This window comes from Electrophorus electricus, chromosome 11 (genome assembly GCF_041902795.1).
Source record: "Electrophorus electricus isolate QZ-2024a chromosome 11, ASM4190279v1, whole genome shotgun sequence".
Taxonomy (NCBI): domain Eukaryota; kingdom Metazoa; phylum Chordata; class Actinopteri; order Gymnotiformes; family Gymnotidae; genus Electrophorus; species Electrophorus electricus.
In genome coordinates this window covers 14,768,856-14,796,589 of record NC_137507.1, presented here as the reverse complement: position 1 = coordinate 14,796,589, position 27,734 = coordinate 14,768,856, and the positions used below count along the sequence as shown (strand labels likewise).

At 39.8% G+C, this 27,734-nt stretch overlaps 3 protein-coding genes and 1 long non-coding RNA gene across 11 annotated transcripts; 1 reads left to right on the top strand and 3 right to left on the bottom strand.

Moving 5' to 3' along the window:
- Nucleotides 1-410: 410 nt before the first annotated feature.
- On the bottom strand, nt 411-6,424 carry LOC113573567 (suppressor APC domain-containing protein 2). Its single transcript, XM_027003907.3, has 5 exons — nt 6,285-6,424; nt 3,095-3,701; nt 2,569-2,718; nt 1,736-1,891; nt 411-698 (listed from the first exon to the last, which is right to left on the bottom strand). The coding sequence occupies exons 2-5, from the start codon at nt 3,179-3,181 to the stop codon at nt 609-611; spliced, it is 483 nt and encodes a 160-aa protein (XP_026859708.2). The 5' UTR covers nt 3,182-3,701; nt 6,285-6,424; the 3' UTR covers nt 411-608.
- A 2,296-nt stretch (nt 6,425-8,720) lies between these two features.
- cdkn1d (cyclin-dependent kinase inhibitor 1D) lies at nt 8,721-15,238 on the top strand. Of its 6 annotated transcripts, none has more exons than XM_081722951.1 (4): nt 8,721-8,865; nt 11,122-11,594; nt 11,968-12,019; nt 12,779-15,238. In XM_081722951.1, exons 2-4 carry the CDS (start codon nt 11,126-11,128, stop codon nt 12,882-12,884), a joined length of 627 nt encoding a protein of 208 aa, XP_081579077.1. In that variant the 5' UTR covers nt 8,721-8,865; nt 11,122-11,125; the 3' UTR covers nt 12,885-15,238. The 6 variants fall into 6 exon arrangements, with proteins under 6 accessions (XP_081579077.1, XP_026859694.1, XP_026859693.1 ...); XM_027003893.3 differs by having other exon boundaries at nt 8,747-8,861; XM_027003892.3 differs by lacking the exon at nt 8,721-8,865 and adding an exon at nt 9,132-9,313.
- Nucleotides 15,239-16,853: 1,615 nt separating this feature from the next.
- Nucleotides 16,854-27,283, bottom strand: slc37a3 (solute carrier family 37 member 3). Of its 3 annotated transcripts, none has more exons than XM_027003900.2 (15): nt 27,220-27,283; nt 26,391-26,550; nt 25,577-25,691; nt 25,033-25,125; nt 24,330-24,413; nt 23,997-24,142; nt 23,655-23,751; nt 23,248-23,332; nt 22,598-22,806; nt 22,313-22,454; nt 21,893-21,994; nt 21,730-21,777; nt 19,027-19,178; nt 18,277-18,342; nt 16,854-18,196 (listed from the first exon to the last, which is right to left on the bottom strand). In XM_027003900.2, exons 2-15 carry the CDS (start codon nt 26,468-26,470, stop codon nt 18,104-18,106), a joined length of 1,512 nt encoding a protein of 503 aa, XP_026859701.1. In that variant the 5' UTR covers nt 26,471-26,550; nt 27,220-27,283; the 3' UTR covers nt 16,854-18,103. The 3 variants fall into 3 exon arrangements, with proteins under 3 accessions (XP_026859701.1, XP_026859702.1, XP_081579076.1); XM_027003901.3 differs by having other exon boundaries at nt 27,208-27,270; XM_081722950.1 differs by lacking the exon at nt 18,277-18,342.
- On the bottom strand, nt 19,988-21,723 carry LOC145659773 (uncharacterized). Its single transcript, XR_014125910.1, has 2 exons — nt 21,037-21,723; nt 19,988-20,936 (listed from the first exon to the last, which is right to left on the bottom strand). It is a non-coding gene; the product is annotated as an uncharacterized LOC145659773 (long non-coding RNA).
- Nucleotides 27,284-27,734: the final 451 nt, after the last annotated feature.

Below are 27,734 nucleotides of genomic sequence, written 5' to 3'. Positions count from 1 at the left end.
TTAAACATAAATAGAAACCATACCAGAACGAAGTCCAAGATATGTTTCTTTTTTTCTTCAAACATGTGACTTAATGGCTCATCCCACTTTTTTAAGTGCTGACACATAAATGCTAATCACACACGAAATCAGTTATTCACTTTGGACAGTTTTTTCGGTATGATTTTAAAGTTAATCTTTATGTTAACTGTAGAAAAATACATATCTTAGTTATCACCATATAACCTTTCCTGTGACGAGGTTGTATTACCTTTTTAATGTTATACCATACTGCCCTCTGGCGGTGAATAATTACAGCGAAGATGTTCTAAGTGGAATTTGCTGTTTTGGAGTGCTTCTGTCGTGTCTGTTAGTCTACAGCAGTTTGGTTGATACGAAATAGAGAGACACAAGACATTATATAAACAGAATAATAATAAATTAGTTTTTGTTTTAATGTAGCAAGGAAAAAGTACTACAAAATCTCACATTCATGTTCAAGTGACACCTTCCATTCATACAAGCACTGACATAGTATAATTTTATATCATAAATGCCTCTCATGTACAGTTTATCAAACATATTTACAGTAAATGTAGAAACTGTGTATGTGTGTTGGGAGTCCTTAGTCAGAAGTAATATATGCCATCTTGTTGTTGAATGAGGATGTCTTTCTCAAGCTCCAACACAGAAATCTGACGATTCTTTTGACTCACCTCCTGAACGTAAAAACATCATCACAGTAAGGTTATACACCAACATTAGACAATCTAAATGCTGTAGCTTGACAAGGCTGTAGCAGAACTCACGTCATTGCTGTTTACAGCCCAATATAATTATGTCTGTCCTCTTGTCTTGTATTAGCTCTAGGCACTGACACAAAGAGTCAACAGAACTTTAAATCATATTCATAGCTATGATAAGAGGCCCAAGAATGGATTCTTGTGGGATACCACAAGGCAAGAAAGCTTGTTTAGATTCATAATCGCCAAGTGCAATAAAGTAGCCCCTCCTACTTAGCAAGCATCATCTGAGCTAGCTAAGGACCATTCCAGATAGCCCTAACCAAATTTCCAGTCTGGCTAAGATGATATTATCATTGACAGTATCTAATTCATCAAGATCCAGCAGCACAGATATTTTACCAGTATCATTATTCAGGCAAATGTCATTCAGCACTTTTAGAAGGGCAGTCTCAGTGTTATGATGCAGCTGTTTGGGAGTAGTCATAGCAACAATTTTCATTTAGAAATTTCAGAGCCAATTGCAGACAACATGCTCAATTATCATACCAGTGAATGGGAGCTTTGAAGTAAGTGTGTAAAATAATTTTAAGAACTGTAATCTTTACAGCTTTTAGCAGCCCAGGAAAGAAGCAGCCCAGGAAAGAAAGATTTCTTTCCTAAAGTATAAGCATCAGTGATGTTCTTGCTGATTTTGTCAGTCTTTACATATTTCTAAATTGCAGTTATTTAGTGTCTCTTTATAAATGTTATCATGAATTTGAACCTTAGTGCTCCTCTATTTATGCTCAACCTTGCTACATTCATTTTTCCATGCTTTTAACTACTTTCTGTTTTTAGTCCTTCTGGAGGACACCCAGTTATGGAGGAGACCCAGAACACCCAGAGTGGAGTGCAAGCCCCACAGCCAATTCGGTCAAAGCTTGGTAAACACTTCCTCCACAAAGCTGTGCTGAACTCCTCCCTGGGCAGCACGGGCCACCCATGGTGCCCGGGCCCCAGTGACCTCTCACCTGGGTGAGGATGGCATTGTTCCAGCGCAGCTTCCAGTCTGTTCCATCTCTTTGGTGGTGGGTGAGGGAGCTCCATGCGCAGCCATCGGCCAGCAGCCGGCCCAGACTGCCGTTAAGGCGCAGCATGTGGGAGCGCAGCATACATGTCCAACCCTCCTACACACAGGCACAAGGTCTGACTCCAGCTTCAGCCATCCAACCTCTGCATTGAACCCGAGAGCACTGCACCTTCGGTACATGTCAGTAATCCTCCTAGCATAACTGGCAAGGTCAAGTATGTTTCACTTGCATGCATACTTTGATCACTGCAGGAATAGCCTCTCAGTGGGACAAGCAACTAAACCATCACTAAAAACAAAAGGAAGTTCATCACTGAACTATCTTTCATGGATCTGTATAAACAATAAATGATGTACCTATTTATGACAAATGATACCACACATCAGGAAAAGCAACATAACCAGTGCTGTTGCATAGCATAACACAAATACAAACTCATTCCATGAGGTGTGTTCTCTAACCAGTTCTGTAGTACCAGGACAAAGAAAACCTACAAATCGTGCTCTGACATTACCAAAAAAAAAAAAAAACTTTATTATTAATCAAAAGTACAAACTACCTCTAAATTTTCAGTTCAAGTGCATGACCAATGGTCATTCATTGACTGTTGACTGTCAATACACATCAAATATATATCAAGTATTGCCCATCATGTATTGCTGATTTCATGAATTCGTCCAACAAAAAAAGTTCTCAATAATATGTAACCTCTTAACACTGTGGCCTCCAGAGTTATTACATGCTCAACCAGAGGCCTATAATCGCACACCCACCTCGGGCTCGCAGTCCTTCATGCTGATCCTGGCCTGCCTCTGTGGGATGTGCGCCAGCCGCCGCTGGTACCAGAGCCGGACCTCCTCCAGATCCCGTAGCCCCATGCACAGACTGTCTCTTTCCCTCTCCAAGGCTTGCAGCCTCTTCAGCTGACAAAGACACAGACATATCCATACATTCAGGCCAGCTTAGGTTGGGCACACAGTTACAAGACAAGGCTACAAGCCCAGAAGGAGGGTTTGCAAAGAAGTGGATTCCAATAGGAGTGTAGCTCAAGTTTAGAATTAGGTTGAATAGCTTCATGCTGCAGGAGATTATCTAAAGAATGCAACAGACCCTGGACTTGTCTATGGCAACCAAAGGGGACACATGAGATTAAGAAAAGAACATTTCAACTGAGGCTGATAAAAACCCTTCTGGCAAGCACTATATTCAGCTTCATGCATATCCTAATGTCTTTGCAAATATTAAGTCTCTTAATGTTTCTCTCTCATACACACATGGGGACACAAGCAAGCAGCTCACCCAGTGAAAGTACTGCAGCGCATCCAAGCTGTACAGGCTGGTTGGCAGGGGGACGATCACCACTGTGTAGTAGCCATCCTGCGCCATGTGGACACAAACACACACACACACACACACACACACGACACGCTTCCACACGCCAATGCGCACAGGCAGCCTCCAAAAGCACGGCAAGCAGCAGAATCAACTTGACAAAAGAGAAAGAGGAACAGGAAGTCCAATTTGGAGTGTGATTTTCCAGCAGAGGAGGGTAGTGACAGTACCAGGGAGTGGATTAAGAATGAGCCCCCACAGCAAAGCTCAGAGAATTCCATGCATCAGTGCGACAGCTGCTGGAATGGGTGTGAGCGAAGAAGACTAATGGGGGCTGGGAGTGGAGGGGGTTGGGGAACCCAGGTTTTGGGGGAAAGATGGGATGTGGGGGACATTTGCATGAGATAAAACACCCAAGTTCACCGTCTTGTTAATAATGTGCCTCTGAGCTGCAGGTGATTTAGGCATAATGAAACATACTAGCATGCTCTCTCTCTCCCCCTCACTCACATACATACACACGCACTCTGCTTCTTTCTGTTCCAACTTGTCAGGGAATGTGACCAAACCTGAGCTGAAATAATATTGCAGAAAAGAAAATGGTGTTAGAAGTCTGTTGTTTTTTTCTAGGTGCAGTCACACATGGCTGAACAAACATGCTGCTGGCTGGGCATATAGAATGAGGCTGGCCTGTGGCTACTGGTAATTCCAACAGTAGTCTGGAGGTGAAACTACTGTCAGCCTTTGGGAATAGGATTGTTTAGAAACAAAACAATGCACATTCTGAATGGTAAAACGCCCTTGTTCTATTGGAGCATATTATCTTGTTTAAACACACAAATCCAGTCCATTTTAACTTATTGACATGACAGACAAAACTGCTATGAGTAGTAAAACAACCTTAAATGAAAACAAAGGTTCCTCTATTCCACATCAGTTTGCAACTGACATTTCCTAACCTAGATAGCAGTATGGCAGGTGATTTACAATTGTCCAACTATTGCACAAAATATTATAGAGATATCAAAATAACCTTTGATTGGCTTCCTGGTCTTGCTGCCTACCAAATTAAAGCTTGCCTGACTAAAAAGGTCTGCAAAGGTGTTTTAACACGTATATTAAGACATTAAGCTAGCAAAGAAACTTCTTTAATTAGGGCCGACAACTTATGCAATGTCACGCTCTCAAGTCAAACCTCACTTTACCATGAAAGACGGTCATGCAACTGGAAGGTAGTAAGTAAACGTGAACAGCCATAAAAACGAAATCGTCTGATTAGAACCACCAGAGGTCAGTAAAGAGCTTCAAAATGAACTGCCATTACGCAAAGTAGCTCGATGACCTCCTTTTAAATTCTAATTGTAATTACAAGACAAAAAAAAAACTTTGGCACACAAAGGACACATTTAACACCATCAGCATTACTAGCAAGTATTATATTTTTCTTTTTCTACTTTTTTTAACTGATATTGTCACAAAGCAGCTTTAGAGAAATCTGGCTCTAGGCACCAATTAGCAAGCCAAAATGACAGAGGCGGGGATACTTTGAGTAAGCACAAGAAACCTTGAGAGGAGCCAGACTCAATAGTCAAATCTATCCTGCTTTGGGCAAGAACTGTGGAATTTGGGAAAAAAAATAAAAAATAAAAAAATAAAACCCTCCTCAGACTCCTCCCCTTCATAAAATCTATTAGACTTCAGATTCTTCCCCTTGATTAAATCCATCAGTCTTCAGACTCCTCCTCTTCATTAAATCCGTCGATCTTCAGACTCCTCTCCTTAAACCTATTAGTGTTCAGGCTCCTTCCTTTGTTCACTAAATCCATCTGTGTTGGGCTCCCCTTGTTCAGTAATTGCTTTTGTTGTGTTCTAAGAGCAAATATATAAACCTAAACGTAACAATAATTGGGCCTTAGGCAAAATAAATCAACAAGTCTGAAAATATATTGGAATCAAAAAAATAAGAGCTTTTGCCATCTACCAAACAACATAATATATGGTTCTGTTTCTTGGCCTTCTTTAAGGTCTTTTTACACAAAATCACATGCAGCTTAGTTCCTCTTCTCATTGTATTCTGTCTGTCGATCTCATTTTTGCAGAGCACTGAAACTGAAGCTCCTCTGAGGTGCACAAAGGACCCCAACTTCCTGCCCTGCTCTCACAAACAGACATAACCTAAATAAAAAAAAGATGCATTCACACTAGAAATGTGGATATCCCACACATCTAGCACATGGAACACTACTTGTCATGTACACAGGAAGCTACTTTAATGCACATGCTGACAGTTCCCCTCACTGGTTGCCTGAATCAAGCAAAGGAAACCTGTGTGTGTGTGTGTTTCTATATGTACATGAATGTGCATGTCCATCACTCCTGTGAACACCTATTACAGATGTAAAAGAAAATCCTGTATTTACTGTGTGGCTGCAGTGCACTAGGTTAGAGTCAAAGGCTCAGGTTCATTTCTGGATCAGCAAAATATATGTATGAGGGGACTGGCTGGAAGAACTAGGCCCAAGCACCATGTAGACCCGAGATGCCCACCACTCCCCACAACTGGGCCTGGCTTCATCTGGACACTCTCCTTAGCCCTCTCTATGGCATTGATAACACAGAACCAGCCACACAGCCTTGCCTCTCAGCACTGATGTACACTAACACACTTCCATGCACACACAGTTTTTGTGCAGCATCACTTAGCATACAGCCACACATATGGCTAAGAATATGTCTAAGAATATGCAATATAATTCTGAAAGAAAATGTGATTCAAGTCATTCATTCAAGTTCAGCAGCATAAAACATATGATAATCCTATATGAAAATACATTATGGGATATTTGTGAGGAGTTTGCATTTTATTTGGGTTCTAAGAGCTGCCTATTCACAATCATGCTGATGCAGCAAGATCCACACATGAGCATTATGACACATAAGCATTATGACAAAAACAAAAGATCAGTTTCCAGCCAAACCTCCCTACCCCCTGCATATGCAACCTTTCTTCCCTTCTTCCTTTTTCTCAGAAATGGAAGACTGAAGGAGAAAAACATTTCCCTCGTGCCCTCTACACCAAGACAAACACTTAGTTACACATGTCCATCCTTTAGCATGTTAGCTCCTCCCACACCCCCAGGTTCATTTCATTTAATACCGTTTTTACTTGGGTTCTTCCTCACTCTTCAGGCTGCTGACGGTACCCAGCTGCTCCAGCCTTCTCTTGTAATCAGACCCACCAAATTCCCCCACCTGTGCCTCTGCCAGCGGAGGAATTTGTTTTCCTCCTGCCGAAGGCCCTCCTCCTTCTGCTCCCCATGTCAGAGCTCTCCTCTCAGAGGGGCCGGCTTTCCCCCAACGCCTTAAGGACCTGTGTGGTTGCCATTACACCAGGCCTTCCATGGACGCTCTAGTCATTAATGTACTTTGTATGTCATCTGCAGTACAGCTTACTGTGGCTTTTTATTTAATCTTTTTAGGAGAAATGTGATTACAAGACACAGGGCAATATAATCTTTCGATAGTATGAACAAGCATGTAATATGGGAAATATTTAGAAAAAAGCCCATGTTGTATGTGTTTTTGTGCATGCACATGTGTGTCTGCACCTAGCAGTTAAATCTTCCTTTCTTTGATGCTTACATCACTTCCTTTCTGCACAGGCAAATAACACAAGTCAGACACCCACTTCCTGTAGCACCAAACCCACTTTCCTGCAGTCAGGGATGTGAATCTCTTTTTAAAATGTGAAAAAGTGGTCATAAAATCACCACAAAATGGTCACAATCGACACAAAAGTCAATACCAAAAATAACTCCACCAGGAAATTTTAGATTTCAGTTAATACTGTGTACTTTAATACTTGATGCTGTTTTTTTACTTCCCTCTATGCTGAGATCTATATCTTCCCAAAGTGATGTTTCCCGTCGTTCAACTTCATGATAAACAGTTTGGCATACTCTTGAGATACAGCCTAAGGGCTGCTTCCCCAGCACTTTAAACTCAACTATGTGTAGGAAACCATCCTAAAGTGTTTAAAAACAAAAGATTCTACAGACTTCAACCTGTATCGGGTGTTAAGTGATGCTTTGACCCCATGAGTTTGCTTGTCCAAAAGCAAGGGTGGGTTTTAGATAGAAAACAGAAGTGTAGATACCTGATCAACCATATGCTGAGAGTCCAATAATCCCAGTGGTACAGCTCCAAAACACACACAAATGAGACAGCTGCCTTTCCTGGACTTACAGCATCCATAAAAAAGATGGAATACATGTAAGTGAACTCTCATCTTTTATTTCAGCTCACATATTTAGCACCCCAAAATAATATTCTCCATACTCTGAACAGGCTTCATGCAGAATGCATCAAGATGAATTGTTCTATAATACAAACAGAAATAAATACAAAGGTAAATTTTAACAATCCCAAAAGACTCCTCAGTTGTGTACTCTCTCAAATTATGACCATGCAACTGTAAAAGCAACATGAGAGGAAACACAAAACTGAATATATATATATATATATATATATATATATATATATATATATATATATATATATATATATATATATTATAGAACAATTCATCTTGATGCAATTCATCTTGATGCATTCTGCATGAAGCCTGTTATATATATATATATATATATAGGGCAGAAATAGCCCTGTGTTTTTAAAGGAACTAGATTTAAACATTTACAAATGCATGCACATAAATGAAAAGGCCAAATGCCATCCTGCAGATGTAGACACCTGCATGCAGCTGTTAAGATGTTTCGCTTGTAACAGATAAGCCCATGTGCTTCGTCAGACATGTACACAGTGTACACAGCACGTTACCCCATGTGGATTGATAAGTAGCTTTCTACTCTGATTAAATCAGACTTCCTGAGATAGGGCCAATTTTACAGAAAGGACACGCGCGCAGTCAAAATCAGACATCTCGTCAGTGCATGTCTCTGCATACAAGTCTGCGAGATCCAGATCGACAGCACTATCAACCGCACTGAGTAATGCCGTGTGGAAACTGCAGTTTTATCAGCCACCAATAACATTGCTATTCCATCCAGGACTGTTATTTCAATAGGCACCTGCAATGCAAACGGTGAATGACAGAGCTGAAAACCTTCAAAGTCCAGAAAGCCTGCACAAAGTACTGTCAGCGAGTGTATGAGTGTGATTTTATGCTCATCCAGCCTAGTCTACGGCTCAGAGGAAACATAAAGCGATTTTCTTCAGCACACAAAATAATTGACCTGTTACAAATACAGGGGTGCCTGAAATAAACTTCCAAGGAACATTTTTGAGGAATTCCAGATCAAACAAACAAAAAATTAAACTGGTTTAATACACACTGTCCAAAGAAATATACATTAAATTTTATTCTGATGGATGAAGCTGTAATCTATACAGGCTTACATTTATCATAACATCAAAAGTCTACATAGGTCCTATGTTCTAGGTTAAATGAAAAATCTGGAAATTGCGGGAAAAGGAGAAGGAAAAAATGGAGTTTGAGGCGCCTCCGGGTCACGTTGCTGATCAACGTGACTTGGACTGCTGGACTACCGTACCGAAGCAAAGCGTGACGCAAGCCAAACACGAAAATGTGTCACGCGGACGGGAAAGGCGGAATGGCAGCCCTCGTGCCAACAGATTTGACCTACTTATTGTAGAGCTCAGTGCATCAACTCGCAGACAGAAACATTAGTATTAATGTTGAAAAGAAGATAAGGCAAGTAAGGAAATTTGTTTTAATCTTACAAAATGTATTCGTGTTTTCCCCCAATGTCAATATTTGAGTATTTTTTAAAGCTGTTACCACTGAAAGTTTTTTATGTTGCTGTGGCTGGCGACCCAAATAACAATGTATATTAAGCAGTATAATACATTACATCAAAATGGGGGGTTTTGTGCAGTGAGGTACCAAGCGTCGTCTCCGAGACTTGTTGTGGTTCTAGTCACGTGACTGACTTTTACTGTGGGACGTCCCTAAACCACTAAGATCCATAACAAACAAGTCACAGATGAGTCCGGAGGCGACGTGAGCGGAGCCCGCATCTTTTGCTTTTTATTGTGACAGCTACAGTTTGCAGCCTTACTGAACACGCAAAGCACTCGTTATTACTTTCAAGTCTGGGATTTTCATTTGTGGGATAGTTTCCATCTGCAGTTTGGAGCAAGGCGGTAAGTGTGTCTGGTGTGTTTATACTGTACGTTTTTGTCATCACTGAGTTTCATTCACGTTTCTTGTGAGCTCCCAGTAACGGTGTGGGGACATTGCAAAGTCTTTCATATAAGGTCGTTATCAGCATAAATCCTCAAGCTGTGGTTCATTTATGGCATTGATACGGATCTGTGGATCGGTCGGATGGATTTTGTGCAGGTCAATTTTAAATGCGCCATCCGAGCAGTCGGCGTTGGCGTTTGCGCTTTCTTAGCTCAGGCACATCTATTCTATAAAAAAGTACGCCGTGTGAAGTTATCTTACTGTGGACGACACATAATAATTTTGGTTTTTGTTGCTTGTTTGTTTTTGGTTTAGGGTTTTTTCTGGGGGGGTCTACTCGCGGTGTTGAGGGAGTGTGCGCCGCCGCTCTTCGTAGTAATGTGATACACATGCCGCGCCCACTTTTCCACGCAAACAACTTTCTCTACCTCGCGTTTTTCTGCCCTACAGCTTGTCATCTTGAAAGTGAGACTTTTTGAGCAACCTTGGACGCAATATATTGAATCAGCATTCCGGTACATAAGATCTGATTAATTAAAACTCTTATATGCCCCCTTATGTCTATATTATGATGAGATCGTATGAGGTCTGTTGTGCTTGGACTTTAGAGATTAACATTTTCAGAGTGGTGGCTCGTTTCAAGTACACAAATGTAGCCTGAACGTAGTTGGCCTATACAGAGGCTGTCGAGGGGTCTTGTCTTCGTACTACTTTATCACGCTTCAGGCAACATGTGCAAGCTGCTTCCTGTCAGCGAGCGTGCACTACCCGTTTTCCTCCCTCTCAAACTGCCACGGGTTTAGGAGCGGCAATAATGCATCATAACAAGGCAAATCTATGAAGAGCATTCTCTCTAAAATAGGAAGTCTGCAAAAACACCAGACCTTTCTAGTTAAGTGAAAGAGCGAGGACAGAAAACACTACGCAGCCATCAGACCTATACGGTATTTTAGACAATTTCACGCATTTTCTGAAGGTAATGTCGCTTACTCGACATGTAAAATGTGTTCTAGGCCTGATTTGATAGAACATTTAGTCTTTGGGTAACTTAAATATAGCAGTGTACAATAAAACATAAGGTAATCTGTACTGTGATGGGTGCAGGGAAAGAGCGAGATGCCACTGCAAGTTTTGAGTGGCTGGTCTCCGTAACGAATAAACAAAAAGCACCGGGACGTCTAGTAAGGGCAGCGAAGAAACCCCCGCAGCACTGGAGCAGCGTTCATGTGGGCTTAAATAAGAGGTAGAAGCAAATAAAGGGACAGGTGAAGGCAATCAAGAATTAGAGGGTTGGGAACAGGGAAGGTGCGTGTGCGTGCGTGCGTGCGCGCGTCCCAGGGCTGGGTGCCTGGCGCACCACACGTATGACCTTATGAAAACGTTTGCTAGTTGCATGTACAGGAACAAAATGGGCTGTAGCATAAATAATATTTACATTTCATAAGTTAAATGATGACTATAGCTTACAACATTTAATTTTGAAGTTGAACTAGAAATGTGAATACAATGGAAGATTATTCATTCATTATGGTGTGGTATGTTTAATTATGTTAAACCTGTTCATGGCAAAAACACCCAGTAGGCTCCGTGTGGCGATGTGTGTGCTAAGGTGTGTGGGTGCTTGATGGGTGCCAACTCAGTTGTGTATGTTTATAAGCTGACAAACACTTAACTTTAGTGCTAGCTGCTGCATAGCCAGCAAAATGCAGACAAAGCCTTATGTCAGAATTCACATGGACCTCACCTTCTCTCTTCCTCTGTGCAGGACAATGGCCATAACCTCGTCACAGTGTGACCACACGGAACTGGAGGGGGCCGAGGAAGATGGAAAGCCACCGGCGGCAGCAGCTGTGCGACGCAACCTGTTCGGCCCCGTGGACCACCTGCAGCTCCGGCAGGACTACCAGAGGCTGATGGGCAAAAGCATGGAGGAAGCCAAGCAGCGCTGGAACTTCGACTTCCAGAGGGACCGCCCGGTGCCCGGCTCTGTGGAGTGGGAGGAGCTCCCATGCCAGGATGTGCCTGCGTTCTACCGAAGCTGCGTGGTGAGGGCGGACACAGCCGGGCGCAGGGTGGAGCTGGCGGGGGACACCAGCAGGTCCTTGGGCTGTCCCACAGTGGCCGCAGAAGGAGAGGAGTATCTGGAGGTCAGGGCCAAAGGAGTGTACAGAGGAGCCAAGCTGGAAAAGACAGGGCCAACCCCACTGGGGTTTAAACACCGACAGGCAACCATCCCAGGTGAGAGAGCAGGCAGACTTAACAGGTGTACGTGTCTATGCGCCGTAGAATCTGGAATGAATGAGGACGAGCAACAGTGATTTATGTTCACCAGGCCTAACGCTTACTCTGACACTTTTACTCCTGTGCTTTTATGCTCTCTGATGTTTCACCACAGAGGCTTCTGCTGCAGACCTCAGGGTACCCCGGCCAGTCCACATTTTTTTCTTTTCTATCCATTTCCAAACACTTCAATCTGGTAATGAGGAGCTGTAGAATGTTTTTGGTTTTGTTCAGATGTCATGAACTGAACCTGAACAAAAATCTGGACTGACTAGGGACCTATGGTTTGGAAAGAGAACCTCCACTGTAACACACATTCTTTTGCTTTTAGATTTCTTCGCTGTGAAGAAGAGGAGGTTTCTTCATCAGAAAGGATCAAGACAGTAAGCAGAGAGCCTTTAGCAGCTGAAGAGACTGTCATGTCCTCACTGTGTATATAAATGTACATACAATACCTGCAATTGTAGCTTTTCCAACAGATAATCAAAATTAGGCTTTAAAACCTAATGTTTTAAGCACAAAAACAGTTAGTGTGCCTAAACATTTACAAACTATATTCTTTATTCCAAAAAAACATATCTAACAACATACTGTGAAGGTACAAAAATGCACTCCAAAAAAGGACCGTTTTGTTGAAAACTAAAGGAACTCCTTACAAAAATGTTTTTTCTCACACGGATCAAATGCCATGACTTCTCCACCTGATGCTAATAGACTGGGTTCGGACCTTGTCCACAAAGCCTCATGTCTCAGCTGGTTTTAAAATCTCTCTCCTCTGTTTAAAAAACAGCAGGGGTCATACTTTGACCCCAGTTTTTTACAATGAAGGCTGACCTCCAGTACCCACAGTTCAAAAGTCTTGTTGCTTTATTAACGTGGTGACATTTAATATAAATGTTTAGAAGCATTTAGAGCCTTAAAGAATATATTCTATAAATTAATACTATTATTTCATGCTAATTACTACTTCTGTATTTTTATGTTAAATAATGTTACTTAGAGCACACAGTGTACCTTTTGCTGATCAAACTAGTATACCTGAGGTAAACTAGTATACCTGAGCCATTATTTTATTCACTTCTCAAAAAATGGTCACAAAAATGATTTATGAATGAGTTATTTGTTTTCTTACCTCAACACAGACACCAAGACTGTGACATTCTACTCTCAGAAATCCTGCACTTTCTACCCCTGGAAACCCCTCGAGTACTAAAATGTGCAAAATTCATGTTTCAGCAACACAAATAGATATTAGACAGGCTATATATCACTGCTCAAGTCATCAGTAAGTCTGAGAGTTACCTTGCTAGCTGGCCTGGGGCAATGCCAAATCAAAAATAAAGAAGCTGTAGAGAGCTGTATTTAATCATATTTCACTCAGCAATTTGTAAAAGATGCCACATTACTCAAAATTGCACTGGGTAAATGCTAACAAGATCCTGACACATTTTAATGCCTTCACTATCAGACCAGAGTTGCAAGAGAACGAGAAATTCACGAAGTCATTTTTCCCCCTAGTGTTAAAGGTTTTACCAGCACCATGGCTTTCCACAGTTCACAGTGTAGGCAACTCAGACCTCAGTTTTAAGAGTCATTGGTATTGTCTATTGGACCAGTACTTTAAGACTCTCTTCATTTCTATATATCTCTTGGCCATGCCAACACACACAGACAACTTATTTTGTATTAGCAGTAATATAACTTTTAAAAACATGCTACCTTAGATATACTGTATTATCTGATTACCTGATACTGGTATTTATATGAGTTTGTTTGGCCATTTTAATTTTGTAGCATTTTTCATTTTTTTTTATCTCATGCCCAGTATAGTGGTGTTTTTTTGTTTTTGTTTGTTTGTTTTTTTGTTTTTTTTAACACGACACTTTTCTATATGAAGGGAATGTAGCATTTTAAATTTACAGTGGATTTAATTGTGTAGATCAAACAAACAGAATTGTTTATAACATACCTATAAAGTCAAGATCAGTATGTAGAAGGCAGGGAAACATCTTCTGATATCCTTTTTTCCATTGCTGTACTGTTGGTTTGCAGTGTGCTTGTGTCGTATGTGAGGTTGTCCGTGTCATTTTGTTTTATTGTCAACAAATTGTATAATTGTAAAGGCAGCTGAAGAAATTGACCAAAGAATTGCTCTACTATTTGTTAAAAGGAAACAACAACTGAGTGCACCATTTGGACTGGCGAGAGGGAGGGGGACAAAGCCACTCGTTAAGCAGCTTCTAAAGCTCACACTACACACTTCAGGCCTCACAGAGCAGCGGCAGTTCCCTTCCGTTTTATATTAAAACACATTTGTCTGTAAGTAGCATAAAGGTAACCTAGAGCAGTTCAGATGGGTATTTTCATTTGTGAACATTTTTGAATGATTAGCCATTTGGTCAATCTACCTCACAAAAACAATGTCAGAATTGACAAGGCTGGCGTCCTCGTTAGGATGAAAGGCAAACCAGGTCATAGAGGCGGAGGCGGAGTCGGTGGAGGACGGTCTATAGGGCTAGAACGGCGAACTCACACACCTCTTAAAAGGCCTCTTGGAATATTTCACAAATCAGTAGAAGCTGAAGTCCTTTGGGAATTGTAGTCTTTGTCATCTGACTCTTTCAACTTTCCCAGAAAAAAAAGCAGAACAGTGGGGGGAAGGGTCGATATTAATAGAGTGTGCAGAGGGTCAAAGTCTTATGGACTAAATCCAAGGAGTTTTGATCAGACGAATGCCCTGTGTTCAGAATCTTCCTTTGTCTGAGACTACATGACTGAATCACTTTCCAGCATCTCTGTGTCCAGGCACTGTGGAGTCACCGTGGTTAGTTTTCTGCAAGTTTTTTTAAATGAGTAAATGAATAGAAATACACTGCAGGTTTACTTAAACCTCACGACACCTCACTTGTTTGAAATGATTTGCAAGATTATTTGGATTTTCGCATTTGTTTATGCGCATTTCTGTGTTTTGTATTTTCATTGCACCTGTCTTTTTTGTTCAACCTTTTAAAAAATTATATTTTTAACTTATTGTAATATCATTCTGTTTTTAGGGTTACGTAGCCCTCAATATTACTAACTGTACTAGCTTTGCACTATTAAAAATATTAGTGTATTACAGTTTCTAGTGGTGTTGGAGAGCTGTATTACAAGGTCTTGGTATGTAGTGAGAACTTTCACTCATTTTAATGACAATTACAGATTTTATGTTGTATTTCAAATAACTGTGTATGACCGACCAACCTGCCTTTGGCCTGCCAAAAGAAAAAGGAAAAAAAATAAGTTGGAAAAAACTTGGTAAGTTCTAAACGTCACCTTCTCAACCTTGTTGGTCACCTTCTCAACCTTGTTGGTATATCAAGATGGTATGTTAATGCTTTATATGCATTAGTGAAAGGTAGACTCATGCTTTTTAATACAGTAATGTAATTGTGCTTTGTTTTGTAATATGGGAGTGACTGTGTTTGTTTTTTCTTGTTCTTATCATAACTGTCAATTCCATCATGTAATTCTACCAGTTCCTGGGTGCACTGTTGTTTCTAACATAATGAATATGTTGTTTTTAAATCAGAAATGATAATAAAAGATATTATGTGTTTCAAGATATCTATTGCTTATTTTTAATGCAAATGTTCAGGTAAAGATTAAAGTCTGAACTGACCTACATATAAAAATAAATATTGTATTAGAAAATCTCAACACTTTGACTTGGCAACAATAACGTGCTCTGATACTAGCGCAATGGCACCCTCTTCTGTTTAAAATTTAAATGTACGCAATTTTTTGATGTTTTAAGAAACGTATATTAGTTTTTAATATATTTAGTGGTGTGTTATTTTATATAACATATATACGTATACACACACACACACACACACGGATCAATTGTCATCACCCATTTCTCTTCATGCATTACTGCAAGAGTTGTCTACTTTAACAATTTATTTACTACTTTATAACAATTTATTGCAAGAGATATAAAGCTGGTTACATTGGAGAAACTAAGAGAAGGCTTGCTGATTGGTTTGTTGAACACCTTCTGACCATCAGAATTAGACATTTGTCATTTCTATTGCCAAGGCATTTTAATACTAATGGACACTGCATTAAATGGCATATCTGTATTGCTAGTTGTTGCTATGGCAGCAATGAAATTAGGAAACTCAACGAAAAATAACTCATCTACACTCTTGGACCTTTAGAACTCCATGGAATGAATGTTATGATTTAAACATCTACTTCTTCATATATAAACTGGCTCCTCCTACGACTACTTCAGAAGCACTTTGCTTGCATAGCTGATGAAGGACCTCTGTCTGAAACATCGTTTCTCTGGAAACCTTGTGTCCTTCACTACAATTTTAAATAAACATCCATCCATCCAATAAAAGTTTACTCCAAAAACTGTTTGCATGTAATATATAAACATTCTCTTTGTAAATTAAGACACATTAAATTTAATGAGTAAAAAAATCACTTACAAATATCACTTACACTTGTCTTGGTAAATAATATGCTAATATGCTGTTCAAGATAAAAGTTTAAGCTTTTCTTTCTAAAGTGCCTGTGTGAAGCATTCACATAAAATGTGAACTTCCACATAAAAAACACCACAGAAAATGGGAGCACACTTTCCCTTAAAAAAAATACTTGAAATTAAGTACATTAAAACTAGATAAGCAGCCTTGTTTTGCATTAACCAATAAAGAACATGAGCTTGATTTCAAAATTTTGTGATCAAGTTCATTTCCATAACGCTTACTGCACCATATCAATATAAAAATGTAATCATTCTTTCTTCATTACAAGACTAAATGTTTTGTATTAAATAATAGTATTTTCTTTAGCAAAAAAGGTTTAGTGTGCAACAATTAACTGTTCATGCCATCATCCAACATTCACTTCAGGATCTTGAAATGTAAACAAGTTTGAAAGCATGAGTGTTCGTCTAGATATAGTTTAACAAAGTTGTCAGTAATAAGATGGCACGCACAAACACGTACGTGTGTGTGTGTGTGTGTGTGTGTGTGTGTGTGTGTGTGTGTGTGTGTGTTTATGTATGCACACACAGCTTGCACAGCTGATGAAGGACCTCTGTCCAAAACATCCTGTTTCTCTGGAAACTTTGTGTGCTTCACTACAATTTTGAATATCTTTTACTGCAGTAAACTGCATTTACTCACAGAGCCTTCGCACACACATACATTCATACATATATTTTACATATATGTAAAAAGAAAAGGATTTTGAAAAACATTTTAGTAGTTTCCAAGACAACAGGATGTTTATGATGCAAGTAGGCTTTATGATGGACATTTTTTCAACTTCAACTTCAATTATGAAGGCAATATTAAAATCCAAGTCTTTAACAAAACATCACATATTTTTAACACTACAATGCTTAAAAAAAAAAACAACATTTCAAATGAATTAATTCCCATTTTAAAAAGTTCCCAGAAGCACCACAGAAAATTCTACTTCCTACCCATCAGAAGACTTAGCTACATCAGCAAAATCTGGAATGACTCACAGTGCATCTCTATATGCACATACCAACCACAGTAATGAGGGTCCTGCCCCTCACAGCAGCCAGTAAATTAAATTTGGTATTTTAAAAAATCATAAATATTCAATTTAAAAAGCATGAACACACAGCTATCTTTCTACTTTTATTTATGCCTATGTATAGGTTTTTATATATATTAGAGCTACTTGGAGCTGAATGGAGTTAAAAATGTTAGAAACTGTTGGCTAACTCCTCTCTTTTTGGGGAAAGGCCAAAATGCTAGTCTCACTCCAGGATCAAAACAGAGGCCTGAATAGAGGCACTGACAGCAATACATAATGCATAGATCTTTCCCAAATGCTTTTAAGAATTGTGCCTGTTTGTAAAGAAGAGTTTTCCTTATCTGCACATGTACCAGGGATGCAGGACTTCTCCACTATGTAAAGGTGAATGCCAGAACATGAGACAAACAAAGCAAATGCTGCCAGACCAATGCAACGGTATAGTTTGATTTATACAATCTGATCCAATTGGGTGGTCGGAAAAAAGATGTCCTGCTACACAGATAAATGGACATCAGTAGCTGTGGTGTTAACCATGTTAATTTACTGCTGAACTGCTGTTGTTTCGAACATTTACGCAGGTATTAAACCAAACATCATCTCACATGAAACTTGGTTTCTCTTCATTAAAGACAGAGTGTGAAAATATTAAATGCACATCTCTGTTGACAAAAGATTGGTTGAGCTGATTGTCAATGCCAATTTGTTAAGCCACAAATGACATTAAACTGTGGCTAATCACTTCTATTAACCTCTACCTATTTAATCAATTTAAATTAATGAATTAAAAAAGCTAAAAAGTAACCAAGAGAAAAGCTAGCCAAGAGAATAAAATGGAGTAACGTCCACCTTCTCTGTTACTAACCCTATACATGATAGGCCAAAATAGCAGGAAGGTCTCAGAGCTGGTGTGTCCTGGTTTGTCTGTCTCTGCACATGGAGCGAAGCTCACTAATGATGAGAGGAATGATGAATATTATGCTGAACCCCGTCTGTAGAGAAGAAATGCAAGTTAGATATTAGCAGCTCCCTCAATGGCCAGGTAGGCTGATGAACCCAAAAAGAACCTTACCATGAGTATGAAAAAATAGAAGACCCACATCCATCCTAATTTACTCTCAATGAGGGAAACCAGGTACTACAATAGAAAAAAGGCAGACATGTACTTTAATATTTGTTCAATCTCAGCTTTACTGTTTGGGTGACATCTGCAGGTTGATTCTTATTTATGGTAACTAATCTAATTTCAGAGTATCAGAATATTGACTTGTCTGTGTTGCTCCTAGCAAGGCCTGGACCTTGAATATCTCTACATCATGACTGGTTGCAATCATGGCCCACTGAAGCTGCAGACTGCGGGAACAGCATCATCGCTGTAAACACTAGACCACAGGTGATACCTCTGTCTCTACTGCCAATAGAAGATGGTATAGAGTCAGCATGGGTTTTTCACTGGAAACGAGAAGCTTGATTTGCCTTGCAGTACCCTTGGTATGTGGAAAGGCACTTAACCCTATGCCTTTGCAAACTTACTAACACCAGGTCATAGAACTACGTAAGGGAAAACTTAAATCATCTTGTACTATAATTTACATTCCTGTTCTTACCTGATCCAGGTACAGTAATGTAGCAAGCTATCTTGCCATGGTGAGTTTTCTAAGCAGTATTTTGAACCAGTTTCCTAGCCCCAGATTAAGCCTATTCCTAGACTTAAAGAAATTTCCACAGTGAGTGGATTGCGATTACCACTGGCAACACAGTTTAGCCCAAGACTAGGCTGACCCTGTGTCCAGGGAACCAGTCATTTGTTCCACAGTCCTACCTGTCCGCCGGCAGCTCCAATGCTGCCAGTTCCATCCACTATGCCAGTAACAGTGGCCAAGGCATCCTGACTCATCCTTAGAGCTTCCTGCCTGCCAAGGTCAGCTGAGATTGCCGAGCTTATCATATTTGATGGACCACCAATGAGGAATCCTGTGGAAAGAGACACTTAATACTTAATGGAAAGGGGAACACAATATCTAAATCATACTGCTATTCAAACATAAAACACATGATTTCTTTTTCTCTACTGCACTTTGTAATGTGAAGGATTTACTCTGGCCTGATAATGTAATTGCTTTAGAAATATATACAATGGAAAAAATTAAGAGCCCACTGCTAAATTACCAGTTTCTCTAATTTTACAATTTATAGATGTGTTTGGGTAAAATTAACAAATCTGTTTTATTCCTTAAACTACTCACAACCTTCCTGCCAAAATCCAAATAAACATGTTGGTCATTTAGAGCACTTATTTGTTTTTCATTCTAAAATTTATTATAAAATGACAGCTGGTCAAAAAAACCCAAAAAAGATTCAGACCTCAAATAAAGTAAAGAGAGCAAATTCATATTTTAAAAACAATGGCAATGTTTTGATTTGGGAAAAGTTTAGAAATATTTAGTGGAATAACCTCAATTTTCTATCACAGCTTTCATGCATCTTGGCATGCACTCCACTATTCGTACATATTGCTCTTTAAATAAGATTTGACTCAGGCCATCACCTAATCAGCATCTCATTAAGCAGAAGAGTGAAGAGTGCTTATGTAGAAATGTAGAGATGAAATTTTGGAGTGGTCTCTTAATTCTTTCCAGAACCATATACAGTGGTGTGAAAAAGTGTTTGCCCCCATCCTGATATCTTTTTTTTTTCTTTTTTGCATGTGTCACACTTAAATGTTTCAGATCATCAAACAAATTTAAATATTAGACAAAGATAACACAAGTAAACACAAAATGCAGTTTTTAAATGAAGGCTTTTATTATTAAGGGGAAAGAAATCCAAACCTACATGGCCCTGTGTTGAAAAAGTGAGTGCTGCCCCCCGTTAAAACATAAATTAACTGTGGTTTATCACATCTTTAGAAAGCTCAATTCAATTTCTCTAGCCACACCCAGGCCTGGTTACTGCCACACCTGTTGTCAATCAAGAAATCACTTAAATAGGACCTGCCTGACAACGTAAAGTAGACCAAAAGATCCTCAATTGCTAGACAGAAATTACAAAGTAATTGAGGTCCATCAGTCTAGAAAAAGTTATAAAGCAATTTCTAAAGGTTTAGGACTCCAGCGAACACCAGTGGAAACCATTAGCCACAGATGGTGAAAATATGGAACAGTGGTGAACCTTCCCAGGAGTAGCTGGCTGACCAAAATTACCCCAAGAGTGCAGCAATGATTCATCCAAGAGGTCACAAAAAAACCCACAACAACATCCAAAGAATTGCAGGTCTCACTTGTTTCAGTTAAGGTCAGTGTCCATGACTCCACCATAAGAAAGAGACTGGGCAAAAATGGCCTGCATGGCAGAGTTCCAAGACAAAAACCACTGCTGAGCAAAAAGAACAAAAGGCCATCTCAGTTTTGCCAGAAAACATCTTGATGATCCCCAAAACCTTTGGGAAAATACTCTGTGGACTGACGAGACAAAAGTTGAACTTTTTGGAAGGTGTATGTCCCATTACATCTGGCATAAAAGTAACACCATTTCAGAAAAGGAACATCATACCAACAGTAAAATATGGTGGTGGTAGTGTGATGGTCTGGGGCTGTTTTGCTGCTTCAGGACCTGCAAGACTTGCTGTGGTAAATGGAACCATGAATTCAACTGTCTACCAAAAAATGCTAAAGGAGAATGTCCGGCCATCGGCCATCTGCTCGTGACCTCAAGCTGAAGCGCACTTGGGTTCTGCAGCAGGACAATGATCAAAAACACACCAGCAAGTTCACCTCTGAATGGCTTAAGAAAAACAAAATGAAGACTTGAGTGGCCTAGTCAAAGTCCTGACCTGAATCCGATTGGGATGCTGTGGCATGACCTTAAAAAGGCGGTTCGTGCTTGAAAACCCTCCAATGTGGCCGAATTACAACAATTCATCTGCAAAGATGAGTGGACCAAAATTAAAAAGACTTATGGCCAGTTATCGCAAATGCTTGATTGTAGTTGTTACTGCTAAGGGTGGCTCAACCAGTTATTAGGTTTAGGTGGCAATCACTTTTTCACACAAGGCCATGTAAGTTTGGATTTTTATTTATTAATTTGTTTTCTCTTAATAATAAAAACCTTCACTTAAAAACTGCATTTTGTGTTTCTTTGTCTAATATTTAAATTTGTTTGATGATCTGAAACATTTAAGTGTGACAAACATGCAAAAAAAAAAGATCTCAGGAAGGGGGAAACACTTTCACACCACTGTATACTTGCTGGTGTTGCCATTTCACACATTGATGTATATTTATTTTTAATTCTTCAGCACTTTTACTGCCTAGATGGATAATGCTTAAACTGCTAAAATAACTTTCCTTGAGTCACTACTCTATTTTGATGTACAGTTTCTGTTCCAGTTGTACAATGCTTCTGATTTTTTTTTTTAGAACTGCAGATCCACTTCCTGATGATGTTTTACATCATTTTTGAAATGGCAGTAATATCTCCAATAGTGGAAAAGGGCAGTCAAATGAAAGCTACAGCTGCATCTCACCGGTAACTGCTAGAAGTACTCCATTCACTACTTGGTCATTTGAAGAGTCTGGAGAAGGAAAGAAATACAATAAAGAGCAAGCCAAGCATAAAGCAGTATATAAATATATAGGCTTTTTAAACTCACAGCTAATACATTTGTACATATTTCATCTTATACTCACGGCTGTATCCCACTAAAGCTCCCATTGCTAGCAGCAGACTGACACACAGCACAGGAGCTCTCTTTCCCAGGAAATCAGATATCAAACCCTGCACTGTTCCCCCTGAAACAGTAAGGGAGAGAGAAAGAGACTAAGAAAGTGCAGAATGACTCCTATCGTAGTTCAATAAACATGGTGCAATGGGTGCTAGGGATCAACTCACCATATTTCTATTTCACTATATTTCTGTTTTTATTACAAAATCATCTAAAATGTAGCCTTCAACAAAATTCTGGACTTGACAACAAAAAAAGTAATAGAACACTCCTGTAATTATGCATTAAAATGTTAACAGCCTGCTTCATGTTCAACAAAACCAAAAGTCTTCCCTAGTTTGTGTTAATAGGTTCAGGTTAATAAGGCATATTGAGCGTCACTCACCAATGATCCCTCCCACATCGTACCACACAGACAGGCGGTCTGCCTCTGCCTCCTTCCAGCTAAAGTTGTTGCTTAGATAGAAGGGCAGCCAGAAGAAGAAGGAGTAGTTCACCAGCTTCAGACAAGCATAGGCAAGGGAGTACTGGCCATGCAGGGACAGAGCAAATGGATTACCACTGTGTTTACACAGAGAGCAAAAACAAGTAATGTGCCATAGGATGCATGTATGACCAACTGAAATATTACGTCAGTAGTGTTTCTACATGCTGTTTACTGGGCACTCACAGGAATGACTCCAGGCAGGCAAAAAGCCTCGAAGAAGCTGATGGCTTTGGTTTGAGGCTTAGGTTCTTCATCCTGCTGTTGTACAGAGTAGTATCCCCCATCACACACCACATCTTCACTGTCCTCTTCGTCATCGCTCATGAGTGGCCGGTGGCTGTCAGTGTCTTTTTCCACTGCTCTCAGATCTGTTGCAGAGCCTTCACACAGACCTGAGAGAGATGCGCGGGCGCGCGCACACACACACACACACACACACACAAAAGCACTTTTAAATGCAATACATGCAGTACATTACCAACTCAACATAGAGATAAGTCCTAAAGGTCATTTACATACAATGGATAAATAAAATATTTAGGAACTACATAAAAAGGTGCCCTATACTGAATAAGACGTAGGAAAAATTAGCACCCAAGTGTAAGTGGGATTGGTTAAAAAAAGTTAAGTCTCAATACTGGTACAATATTGTTAATGGAGTTATAAAAACATGAAAGGTGTGTGCTCCTACACAAATCCAAATCTAAGCCCAAATTAACAGTTGTCATAATCAACATAATACCTGCAAATAGGTGTAGTGCATGAAATTAACAGAGGAGGTTTCTTAAAGTGGACAGAAATTGAAAAGAGACAGGCTTCTTTTTGCTACTCACCCACTTCCTTTGGGGATGTGAGCAGGCCAAAAAACACCACCACCCCACCTGCAAACTGCACCACTGATGTCACCAGAAAAGCATACTGAACACACACACACAAACACACACGCACGCGCATAAAGGGTCCATGGATTGTATCCATAAGAGTCTGCTCCATAACATTTTGAAATATCATATTTACATTTATTTTTACACAAGTGATTTCCTGTGACAGTAGCTTTGCAATTAGAAGTGTACAGAGTGTACAGAGGGCTGAAGAGGATGCTGGAGAGAAAAAAACATTCCAAGCTACAAATGACTAAATCAAGACTAGCATAATAGCATTATGCCAAAAAAAATGTGAGAATGTGAGAAAGGACAACAAAGTGGTAGGCCGCTGTCTGTAATTCCAGTTCTCCACTCACCTCATAGCCATACTTGAGCACACTGGAAGCCAGGAACGCACCCAGAATATTCCCCACCGATGCACAGGCACTCCAAAGGCCGAACACAAAACCTCGGCTAACACAGAGCACAAAGTGACAAAGATGCCCCAGAACATGAGCAAAGAACATATTGCTAATTTGTAATGGGGAAACCTATTTTAAATATCAATGTATCTATTTATTTAAATTTCTAATTCCAGGATGTACAACACAATACAACAGTAATTTGTAACAATATGCCAAAAACTATCCTGACACAGATACCCCATCTGTTCTATCTATACTACAGCAAAACGGTGTAAACCTCAGGCTGACACACACCCAGATTTACCAAACCAGTTGCCCATGACAGCCACCACACTGGGCCATACTGCAGATTGCAGCAGACCATTCAACACCCACAGACAGCAGTAGAAGTACACGTTATACAAGTGTAGCCATTCTGTCAGCGTGCCAAACACAAACTCCTACAGAGTGAAAGAGATACACGGAGAGACACTCTTACATAAGCAAGTCATTTAATTATGACTAGTTTTATCATTTCATTGACCATGGCTCGATATTATAGCTTTCTATTAGCAGGGTTTTGTTAATGATTTACATGTCCCTGTAAAACTAACAGAAATTTCATAAAGCCCATAGGAATAAACATACCACAACAGCAGAACCACACAAGCCAAAGGAGAGAACAAATCGAAGGTCCAGGCGGTCTCCTATCACCCCACTGATGTACAAACCCTTGGGGGTGTTCAAGGTGAAAGCTTAGACACACAAGTAGTTCTGAATGACTAAATACATGAAAAACAGAAAACAGGACAGTAGCAGGTCTATTGTAATGAGTGGTAAGCATCAGTTTACCATTCAGCACAGAGAAAGTGTATTTAGAAATGTCACATGAGTTCAGAGTCTCAGCAGTGGCTGTATCTATTACATTACATGCCTTTCTTTGTCCGTGTGTGAAATAAAGTAATAAATAAATGATCTGGGTTATAAGTCATATTTGTTTATCACTGGTAGAGGGTGGCCTAAGTGGTAGTGTCAGGTTTATATCTAAGTATTTAGAGAAAGAAGGGACTCATACTTTTTACCAACTTGCTAGCTAAAATACTTATTACACTTTTCAACTTTTCTTTTTTTGTTATCTTTTTTCCAACTTATTTTACACTTTTCAACATTTGACAGTTGACAGCTAGCACTCATTCTGCCCTGTTTGTTAAACTTTGACTTTTGCACAAATCCTGAAGCTGCATAATATACGGTCTTGTAAGTCTTCAGTTCAGTTAACCGCCCCACCCTACAAGCAAACACCTGCAGTCTCCTTGGGCCTCCACCATGTCACACACTCAGCATTACTTACCACAGCATAAGAGAAGAGGAAAATGGTGTCCAAGGCACCCAGGAACAACGTAGCCTCCCCAGTGTCAGCAAACATCCTGTTCTCCTCCCACAGCTGTCATAACGTGCACAGACCAGGAGAGAGGAAAAATAACTGTCATACTAATATATGACTGAACGTTTTTCCCATTGATATTCTTGTAGTCTGCATTTTTATTTGATTTTAGCACATAAACTCATTATGGAATGTTATGCCTTGAGGTTTTTCAGGACACGATTTTGATGTAAAGCACCTCTCAGATCTGGCTTGTAACTCACCTCCTTAGCTCTTTGGAAATGTTTACCTGGCTGAAAATCCTCTACAAGACGGAGCTACTAGCATGGGGGCAATGTAACAGTGGTGCTTCACATCAGTGACACACTGTGCCCCTTTGTTATACTTAGTGATTACGCCTGCAATAATTATATTCTCTAAAAAAGGGTCCACAGCAAATAAGTTTGGTATAAACTGCTGTGGCTCTTAGTAAATCCATGCACAGACATAGAGAGGCACTGTGTGCACATACCTCCCTGGGAGAAAAGGCAGGCAAGCTGCCATTCTGCACTGAAGGAGTCCACTGTGCAGAGATGCTCACTTTCACATTACTGAATGTTTTACGTGAAGCGTGCAGCAAGACATAGCTGTGTGCCCCAAAGAGGAGAGGGAAAAATTACAGATTAGAAAACACAAAAATTCCTTTTATAATGAACTCACCATGCTATCACAAGGTCTTCAATTCCTAAGAGAGTTAAATACATTACCACTTGACGTCTAATGGTTAAGGCACAAGGACACATTTACATAATAATATGCAGCAATAAAAGAAAGTGGTTGGTGCAAATCAGACACCCATACATTTCTGATTTCTGAGCTTTCTGAGATGGTTCCGCCAAACTTTAAGGTTTGCCTTAAAATTCATGAAATGAAAGGCAGACGAGGACACAAACAAAAAAACAAAAAAAAAGGCAAAAACCTTCTGAACTTGGGGCTTTTACATGCAATACCAGCAAACAATGTCATGCTTAGAAAATGTGCATTAAACAGGAATGATAAATACAACATTATTTTGTCTAACACTGACATTCTTTTGTTAACAAATGGAAGTCTATCATATAATACAACATACGTTAGCGCTTTATTTATTGGCTTATAAACAACTTTAAAACTGCTTTCAAGTCAGAACTCTATTTAACAACTGACATGGCAGCTTTTCTTATTGAAAGTTCAAACTTTAATTATGAATCAGCATTGATTCTCCAGTACCAGCTTTTCCTTAAGCTGCACCCTGTACACCTGAGGAGAGCTGACAGTATTCACCAAACAAACTGAATTTAGCCTACCTAAAGAAGGTCAGGAGGAAGGCGACCAGGTGGTGGTGGGTATACTGAGTCAGGAAGGAGCAGCAGGGGGGCCACATCATTTGGCTCTTAAGGATGAGCAAAGGGAGGAGGGGGGAAAGGAAATCTTTAGGAGAGGGGATGGCGCACACTACTGCAACATCTAGGGTTACAAAAAGAGGTTAAATTAAGTTAAATTACGAATGGCAAACCACAACAGCACTGAAAAACAACATGAAGGCAACATGCTCTGAGGTACATGCTTTCGGACACTAAACCGAGATGGCTTAGGTTTTTGACAGCAGTGACTACGCAAGTGCAAACACCCGTTTACATCGGTCAGGTGCATCTAAACCAGTGCCCACTGTTAATCAAACCAATTGGACATTAACATATTTTCAATCGTATTAACCCAACTCCAGCTAGATAACGCAACCAGTACAGTAACCTTACCTAGCTAGACAGCTAGAACCAACATTGCCATGGTAAACGATATACGATGCAACGCTAGTTAGACAATTTATTTGTCTTGTCATCTATTAAGAAAGTATTAACTCGGCAGATCATACAGCAAGCTACTAGCCTATTAACTAGACAGCTAAAGAACTGGCAAGGATTCAAATAATAAGGCAATGAAATGACAGTTAACTAGCTAACGCTAGCTAGCAATGCTGGCGGATTTGTGCTTGGTCATAAGGTTCACACATATGTTGTTATACACATTACGTACGTGTGTGTGTGTGTGTGTGTTTTATCTACTAACCATGCGTTCATTAACTAATTCAATGCTCACATTCACGTTAAAGAATATATATCTTACCGACACACGTACCTTTGCGTACACTTCTCCATACAAAATTCGTTCTTGTTGATGACCCCCTCGCCCCCCCCCCCAAAAAAAGTGTCCGGAAATGACGTCATAAACACGCCCTCCATAACCGTTTCACAACATTCCTGTTTATTCGCCACATAAAGCACAGGAATGAAAGCTGGGCTAACGAGCTTTAAGGTTAACATGTCTACAAGCCCACTGGCATTTGAAAGCAGCCTTATAACTTATAGTATACACTTTGGTACTAAAAAACACCCAAATATGTCACATTAAAATCAAACTCCCGGCACATTTGCTATCGAAACCAGCGTTATTACCTACAGTATCCACTTTCGTACTTAAAAAATCTATTACACTAAAATTCTCTCGTAAGACAGTAAAATGAGTGTAACTCTGAAATGTACCACTGGAGAGCATACTTGTAAGGAGCTGATAGTGCGATACTAAGGGTCTGCAGTTGTGTACTACTGCCCCGGAAAAAGTTATGTTAATCTCCCCTCTGGTTTCACAGAAAT